Source organism: Oncorhynchus keta, chromosome 5 (genome assembly GCF_023373465.1).
Source record: "Oncorhynchus keta strain PuntledgeMale-10-30-2019 chromosome 5, Oket_V2, whole genome shotgun sequence".
NCBI lineage: Eukaryota > Metazoa > Chordata > Actinopteri > Salmoniformes > Salmonidae > Oncorhynchus > Oncorhynchus keta.
Window position 1 is genome coordinate 15,912,888 of NC_068425.1, and position 9,148 is coordinate 15,922,035.

The 9,148-nt window shown below is 39.4% G+C and overlaps 1 protein-coding gene across 1 annotated transcript; it reads right to left on the reverse strand.

Moving 5' to 3' along the window:
- Window positions 1–3,749: 3,749 nt before the first annotated feature.
- On the reverse strand, window positions 3,750–9,144 carry LOC118384556 (proteasome activator complex subunit 3-like). The gene is made up of 11 exons (XM_035771176.2): window positions 8,961–9,144; window positions 8,379–8,411; window positions 8,151–8,213; window positions 6,694–6,798; window positions 5,948–6,002; window positions 5,591–5,706; window positions 5,397–5,465; window positions 5,170–5,237; window positions 5,016–5,070; window positions 4,844–4,930; window positions 3,750–4,713 (listed from the first exon to the last, which is right to left on the reverse strand). The coding sequence occupies exons 1-11, from the start codon at window positions 9,003–9,005 to the stop codon at window positions 4,633–4,635; spliced, it is 777 nt and encodes a 258-aa protein (XP_035627069.1). The 5' UTR covers window positions 9,006–9,144; the 3' UTR covers window positions 3,750–4,632.
- Window positions 9,145–9,148: the final 4 nt, after the last annotated feature.

Below are 9,148 nucleotides of genomic sequence, written 5' to 3' on the forward strand. Positions count from 1 at the left end.
AACTTTGTGGCAACAGTTTGGGGAAGGCCTTTTTCTGTTTCAGCATGACAATGCCCCTGTGCACAAAACGAAGTCCATATAGAAATGGTTTGTTGAGATCAGTGTGGAAGAACTTGACTTGTCTGCACAGAGTCCTGACCTCAATCCCATCGAACACCTTTGGGATGAATTGGAACGCCAACTGCGAACCAGACCTAATCATCCAACATCAGTGCCCGACCTCAATAATGCTCTGAATGGAAGAAGGTCCCTGCAGCAATGTTCCAACATCTAGTGGAAAGCCATTCCAGAAGAGTGAGGATGTTATAGCAGCAAACAGGGACCAACTCCATATTAATACCCATGATTTTGGAATGAGATGTTCCACGAGCAGGTGTCCACATAAAATGTCATATACACTACATGACTAAGTTAGTTTTGACATCGAGGCGTTTACATTGAAGTACCGGCTGTTATGAAGTAACTTCATCACAAGCCATTGAAACGGATTTGTGCTCTCGTGATTGAGTTGAAATTCAAATCCTATAGGGTGAACATACAAACCCTCATAATTACGAGAGAACCCTTTGTCCCTGACTTGACTCCACGAGGCATAATCTCGAAAGAGGCAAGGGGTTTAACACCAAAATTCTAATTGAGCAATTTACCAAACCCTGAAAATAACTAAATAAACAAGTGAGATTGAAAGTGTGTACTCCCCAGTGTAAATTGGCGGGTAACTCGGGTTTTATACCTCTCAAACGTGACATCTCGATGGTAAGTAGGGTTGAGAAGACGTCCCACCAAATATTATTTAATCAGTGGTGTAAAGTACTTCAGTAAGTACTACTCAAGTCGTTTTTTGGTGGGTATTTGACAACTTTTACTTCACTATATTCCTAAAGAAAATCATGTACTTTTTACTGTACATTTTTTACTGGACTAAACACAAACGCTCCAGGGCTGTGCCCCTGGCTTTCCGTAAATTAAAAAACAAAACAAAATGGTGCATTCTGGTTTGCTTAATATAAGGAATGTGAAATGATTTATGATTGATACTTACGTATATTTTAGCAATTACATTTACTTTCGATACTTAATTATATTTAAAACCAAGTACTTTTAGACTTTGACTCAAGTAGTATTTTACTGGGTGACTTTTCATTTTCCATTAAGGTACAGTATCTATACTTTTACTCAAGTATGACAATTGGGTACTTTGCCACCACTGTCTTTAATGTATCCAATGGTGCAATAGAAAACCTCCCTCCTCGGCTCTCTCACCGGCTTGGGTCCATTGTCATCCAGGTAGAGCAGCGTGTCCACTTTCTTTTGCAGAGAAAAGTCGATTAAAGTAATGAAAAGGCATAGTTTGTGGATCGTACGAAATATTTAAGCCTGGAATTGTGCCCCTGTATTCGCGTACTTGACGATTGGTCAGAAAAAACAACGCTGCGCTCGTTGTGTTCAACCGTTATATGGTGGAGAGGTTGAGCAATTGTTGCACTGCTGTCACATCTCTCGTATTAAGCCATACTAGAACAATGTTTCCCATCACTGAGGCAATGCCAAGGACTATCAATATCCATTTGACTAACAAATACATTCCTCGAGCGACCATTTTGCAGAGGAGTTCTGAAGAAAGCGGTAAAGGAACGATTGTCAGTTGTATATATTGTGAGAGATGCACATTTTATCTGCGACGACCAGCCACACCAACCATTCCCTTTAAGAGTTCATTAACAACATTCACGTCAAAGGATTGCATTTACAGCTGTATTGGATGTATTGGACCAGTGTTTAGGTCAGGATCAGATGTAACCCCGACACCACACTGACAAGGCATACCTTTATGAACCAACTGTATCAAATATAAGAGCACAATAAATCTCAGCAGGCACTAATGCTACTCAACACAACCACTGTTCTGTATACAGTAAAGTCATGTGCCGATGACTCAATGTCTCTCTAAACTAACTATATACAAACATTTCATATAACATACGTGACCAGGGTTGGGGAGTTATTACCAAAAAAAACCGAAGCAGTTATTTTACCAGCAAAAATATTGTAAACAGGTTAGAAACTTTTTTTAAAAATGAGATTATTACTTAAAATCTAAATGTATTGGTCACATACACGTGTTTAGCAGATATTATTGCAGGTGGAGCGAAATGCTTGTGCTTTTAGCTCCGATAGTGTAGTAACAGCTAACACGTAATATCTAACAGTTTCACCACATATACCCAAAACGTAAATATAAGTAAGGAATGTATTAAGAACATATATATATACACACACATACATACATACATACGTATATATATGTATATACATACACACACATATATATATACATATATATATATATACATATATATATATATATACACATATATATACATATATATGTATATACATACATACATACATACATATACATATATATATGTATGTATATATATACACATACATATGTATATGTATATATGTATATGTATGTATGTATGTATGTATGTATATACATATATATATATCAGAGCGGCATTGGACGAAGATACAGTATATACATATGAGATGGGTGATGCAATATTTAAACAATTAAAGTGACTTTAAAATTAATCATACTTCATTACTTCATTACTGAGTTTGGGTAATCCCAAAATTATATTACTTAACAGATTACATTTATTTAACAGATTACATTTAGAAAGTAACCTACACAACCCTGCCCTTGACCAACTAGCAGCCAATTCTAGATTATTTCCCATTATTTAGCCTGTTATACATTACCTCTTGGGTGCACTTCCCTATCTCTATACCACCACTACTCGAGTGCATAGTGTAGTGCCCTCAAACTCAACCCTGGACCTCGAAGCCAATGACAATTATTTTTTTCCTTCCATTGTTCCCCTCTAATCGGGGACCGATTTAGACCTGGGACACCAGGTGGGTGCAATTAATTATCAGGTAGAACAGAAAACCAGCAGGCTCCAGACCTCTTAGGGTAATTGAGTTGAATACCGCTGTAGTAGATTAAAGTTACCCTATAACCATGTATCCATCAACAGTTATGTGAGTAAAGGCTTGCCATATAAAAATACATCACGACAAGTGTGATAGAAACAGGATGTGTCCTTATAATTTTGTAAATGTTTACAATTTCTTTGTACGACATAGTGCTCTTTGTGTCTGTAAAATTAATTGTGCGACAAATTGCGGTAGAAATGATTTCTTACACAATTTGATAGAATAATCATCACGTTGAGGTAGATTTGCATGTTGTGTGGTCCTCCCACTGCAACTTGGTAAAGCATGCAGTTGTCTACACTACAGGGTGCTGAAAGTGCAGTGATGAACTTGATGCTCCTTTCCAATAAAATCGAGGGTCTTAATTTGTATGCCAGTGACATGATCGGTGCTTAACTGCCAATTAACAAATTCTTATTTAACCTAACCTTTCCAGTGTATCACTACCTTTATTCAGTACATGAAACTTGATCACACACCACCTTTTATTTATCCACACAAAAAGTGTCTGATGGAAACACCTCTGGTGGGGAAAGGCTTTTAATGCAGATTTGATCACATTTGTATGAATATCTGTTGCAAATTAGATGGAAACCTAGCGATGAAGTATTTTGCCCCCTCATCCTGAGGTTAATAATTTTCACAGCAAGGCTTGAATTCAAATACACAAGCTCTTTGAGACACGACAACAGTTTCAGCATATACAATAGGTGAGAAACCATGTCATTCTCTCAAGGATGTATTAAGTAAAAATATTTATTCTTAAAACAAAATTACAATTAAGGGAGAGATACAGTAAAGACACTTCTCTCATCACGTAGCATCTGGATGTGAGAAAATTACAATTACACAATTGAAACTCCCAAGATCAGAGTGGGAGTGGATGGGCATTACATATTGTGCTGGAAACAGAACATAGTCCTTCACAATGTACTTGTGAGTAGTCCCTTAAGTAAAACTAAATAAAAATAACTGACAGGACTCCAAGCTACACTACGGCTAAAATGCAGACGGAGCATTCCCACACACTCACCATGACAATCTCACATACAGCTAATTTTAGTTACCACCAAGCACTTCAGAATCCTAAAAATAATTCCTTAAAAACAAAACTAAAGATAAAACAGACAAAGTATACCCGTGAAACTCCCATGACGGTTTCCAGACAAAACATATACACTACAAGCACATGGACAAGGACACAAAAAGTTTCATCTGACCTCCTACCAACCTTGTGGAGGCCGGCCATGTTTGAGTTCAGTTCAAGCCCGCTTGATTGGTCGACATGGAGAAAAATCCATAATCAAGGTACAACCTTCTCACAAGTCCTGGAAACATGGATGTTTCAGAACATGTCTAAGGAGGTAATTTCAAAGTCCACCTTGAGGGAATTGATGATAATAGTCCAGAACAAAGCCCCCGTTACAGTCAATGGCTGCATTCACACAGGCAACCCAATTTGGAGCTTTGTCCCACTAATTAATTGGTCTTTTGACCAATCACATCATATCTATTCAAAGCTTATCTGATTGGTCAAAAGACTAATTAGTGGGGGAAAAAATATCTAAATGCTGCCAATGTGGCTGTTACTAGGAGTTGGTGAGAAGAGGATAAGTGGAGTGTTCAGTAGAGGGCTTCATTGTTGCTGCTTCGTGGCCTCTTGATCTTCTCTATGTTTTTCAGGATCATGTCATGTAATGTCACCTGCAAGCAGATGGGGGTTTGGTTATTACGGTAAACAAATATCTGCACCAGAACATGACAGGCTAACAACATAACCAAGTTGTATCAACTTTGTTGAACAGAGCCAGAACAGTGTGCATGCATTGCTCACATATTGATTCCTCAGCTCTGACACAATGATCTTGAGGCTGATGTATTCCTTCTCGTCTATTTCAGTCACCGTGCGCTGGTAGTCCTCCTGCAGACAGACGGATGGTCAACAACGAGAGGACTCAGGGCAGCAGATTGGATGTGGATGTAAACAGTATGCAGTTAACACTTACCACATGAGGGTACTTTGTAATTTTTGAGACTAGCTTCGCTCTGGTGATGTAATACCTGTTGAAAACAAATGTTTGAGACAGTCCAAGGAACTGTTTTTAGAAGGGATTTTTGTGATGTAAATAAAAACACAAGGTAGTGTATACTGTGGCATACCTGGAAATTTGGTCCAGGTAAGAGGCTGCCTCTCCTTCCACAGTCCTGAGCTCAGCAACAGTTTCCTCCTGTGGACAGAAACAACAAGGCCAGCATCATCTGACAGAAAGGCAAAAGAGTGCAAGTACTGCCCCCTAGTGTTGGAGATTTGTTAATGTTTGGGAAAGTTGACCAGAAGCTAGACATGTGAATGTCTCTGCACTCATACTGATAGGAAAGTATAATACCTGGATGGATACACCAAAGTTGTTACCATCCTCTATTCTGGGGATTAAGAGCTGGACCCACATTTTGACCTGAGAGTGAGAGACATACAGATGAGACAGTAATTTCTTAACAGTAGATCTCCACTAAGCAATTCAGAGTGGGAGAGCCCTCAAAAAGCAATCAAAGAAAAATGGATGTGTTTGTGGGTACATACTGTGTTGCATTTCTCTATGAGGGTTCTTATTTCTGGCTTGACTCTTTCGATCAGGTCCACCAGCTGGCCGTTGCTCTTTATCATCCCCCCTGGCATGCCAAACACCTTGGGGCCATCTAGAGAGGTGGGATTGAGAGGTCAAACATCCAAGCAGCTTCTAGCTAATATAGAATACTGCAAATCAGTCAAGTGTAGTCTACTCTTCTATCAAGAAATGTATTGAAGATGAATGGTTCTGGCATAAGTCGGCATTGACAGACATTAAGAGATACCAACAAGCGTATTTTACAGTACAGAAATGCAATCAGACTTACTATGCAAGTATTAAATGGCATGACAACAGGCAGTAGGGTTTACCTTGACAGTTATCATCATCTCGTCCATCTTCCATTTTCCGTTTTCTGGAATTTTGCTATAAACATTAACCTCGGGTTAACATAGGCATTACTAATGTTACAGGTAGGTCTCCCTAGATCAAAGGGGTTCCACATTTTTCTACCTCGGACAGTAATGTTCAAGAGCTTTGAGCACAGTGACCTGCTGAGAGTCAATGAGCCATTCTGTTTATGTCTCATTAACATTCTTTCACAGTGTTATGTTAAAGTGAGTGAGAGACTACTGGTGTTGGCTATCCTCCACTTTCTTCAGGGGAGTCTCTTTTCAGATGTGGAACATACCCTTGTGATCAGACTAATGAAGTTGTTAGGCAGCGCCAATATAAACAAATGCTTGCTAATTGTGGTTGCAGGTCTTTGTTCCAGTCAAGCAGTAACACACCTGATTCTACTTTTCATAGTCTTCAATCAAGATCTGATTTGCTAAATGAGGTGTTAACTGTAACCATGGGGGCAGCAGGTAGTCTAGAGGTTAGAGCATTGGGCCACTAACCAAAAGGTTGCTAGATTGAATCCCTGAGCTGACAAGGTAAAAATCTGTCATTTTGCCCCTGGTTAACCCACTAGGCTCCCATCGTAAGAAAAATACATATTTTAACTGACTTGCCTAGTTAAATTTAAAAAATTCAACATGTGACTAAATCATGTTTGGTATTGAATGTATACACATGATACTGATTTGATGCAAATGAGAATCCATGAACTTACCACATCTACTCCATCGTGGCTATTGTTGAGAATGATTGGGTCTGGTACTTTGATGTTTATCTCTGAGTGGATCCCTTTCAGGTCTGCGACATTCAGAATTGGCTCCTGGAAAGGATGAAGAAATCAAATCAAAGTATTTGTCACATGCTTCGTAAACAACAGGTGTAGACTAACAGTGAAATGCTTACGGGCCCTTCCCAAAAATGCAGAGAGAAATGGAAAAATAATATTGCGTGGAATAATTACACAATGAATAACGATAACTTTGCTATACTGACTCGATGTGCAGGGGTACGAGGTAATTGAGGTAGATATGTACATACGTTGGGGTAAAGTGACTAGGCAACAAGATAGATAATAAACAGTAGCATGTGATGAGTCAAGAGAGTGCAAAAGGTTCAATGCATATAGTCCAGGTAGCTATTTGATTAACTATTTAACAATCTTATGGCTTGGTGGTAGAATCTGTTCAGGGTCCTGTTGGTTCCAGACTTGGTGCATTGGTACCGCTTGCCGTGCAGTAGCTGAGAGAACAGTCTGACTTGGGTGGCTGGAGTACTTGACAATTTTTAGGGCCTTCCTCTGACACCGCCTGGTATCGAGGCACTGAAAGGTAGTGCGTACGACCCAGTGCTTGCGGTCGGATGCCAAGCCGTTGCCATACCAAGCAGTGAAGCAGCTAGCCAAGATGCTCTCAATAGTGCAGCTGTAGAACTTTGAGTATCAGAGTGTCCATGCCAAATATCTTCAGCCTCCTAAATGTGGAAGAGGTTTGTCATGCCTTCCTCACAAATGTGTTGGCGTGTGGAGTAGAGCTGGGTGATATGGATAAAAATCCATAGCACAATAAATTGCCTGAATTGATGCAATAATGATAAATTATAACAATGTGCACTACAGATGATTTTTTTATTATCTACTACTGGTTTGATGGTTGTAGCCATCAACAATCACCCATATTAGCAAATGTATTTAACTTAAAATTTCTCTAGTATAGGCTACTTATTGTAATGATTGATATAAGCAAAATTTTTGTGATTGTGTTGATAATTTTCAGTTTATCGTCCCAGCTCTAGTGTGGACCATGTTAATTAGTGATATGGACACAGGAACTTCAGGCTCTCAACCCGCTACACTACAGCCACGTCAATGGAGGCGTGCTCGGCCCTCCTTTCATGTAGTCCATGATCAGCTCCTTTGCCTTGCTGATGAGGGAGAGGTTGTTGTCCTGGCACCACACTGCCAGGACAACAAGGGTGGTGCTAGGACAACAAGGGTGGTGCTAGGACAACAAGGGTGGTGCTAGGACAACAAGGGTGGTGCTAGGACAACGCATCACAGCTGACAACACATCATGTCAGCTGTGACCGTACTTAAGGGGCTCTGGATTAACCTAGATTCTATTTTGACAAAGAAATGTACAACAATACAATCCCTGTTAATAGAATATGAATTACCTTCAGAAAGCTGTCAAGTTCCAGCAACTTTTTGGGGAAAAAGTCTGCAACCAGGTTTTCAGCCTAGTGAAGAACAAAGTTTTTTTTTAATGAATGGTCACGTGTGCACCAGCATCAGTATATACATGATGCCTCCAAACAGTTATTTGTGGTTGTTGGTCAAATTTCTGAAATAGAATACTAGGACCATCAAAAAACTAAAATAATGTTGACATAATAGATACTCACCTCACCCGTGATCCGCTCTCTGAAGGCGTCAACCTATGAGAAAATAATAATAACGCTTTTCGAACACATCTCATGACATGTGATAGAAAAACCACGTTGAATGACAGTCCAATAACACCACGTGCCATTTGATGGAAGCAGCTGTTCCTTACCACCCGTTTTTTCCCGTCGTGTCTTTATCTGTAGCTAGCAGGCGACCTATCTAGTTAATTCTGTACATATGCTAATGTTATCGCTCTCCCCAAGAACTGGTAGTGTTATAGCAGATGAAGTGGGAAATATTTAGTTACTAACGTACGAGCTAAGTTTCTGCAGAAAAAGACAGCCCTCGTGGGTGGTGTGGGATACTGTACACAAACAAACAAATCGGTACTGTCCAGTCTCAACAGGATAGATAAACAAACACCACTTGACTGAGCTCAGATTCTCTAATAAAACATTCATAGATGATAATAATATGATGCTAATAACGTAGCTAGCTACTATAAGCAATGAGCAAAATGTAGCTAACCTCCCTAGCTAGGCCTGGCAAGCATTCTCAATTATTCAACTTCTGCGTCAAAGTAATTGTGAAAACATTACCTTTGTTTTGAGGTCATTGTCTACCTTAATCCCCTTTGAAGACATAATTTGAAATAAATCAAATTAGCTGATATAAACAAAACAAAAACGGTTTTAAGTGGGTCGTTGTCGCTTTTGCCGCACACTGCTTCGAAATGAAGTTATGACGTAGAAAAGATGCGACTCGTAAAACAACCACGTGGACCAAA

Excerpts from the sequence above, each read along its gene's own strand:
- LOC118384556 (XM_035771176.2), bottom strand. The coding sequence starts at position 9,005 with ATGTCTTCAAAGGGGATTAAGGTAGACAATGACCTCAAAACAAAG. Across the intron at positions 5,707-5,947 it reads AGATGATGATAACTGTCAAG|ATGGCCCCAAGGTGTTTGGC; the intron begins GTAAACCCTACT and ends CCACCTCTCTAG. Across the intron at positions 5,071-5,169 it reads TACCTGGACCAAATTTCCAG|GTATTACATCACCAGAGCGA; the intron begins GTATGCCACAGT and ends TGTTTTCAACAG.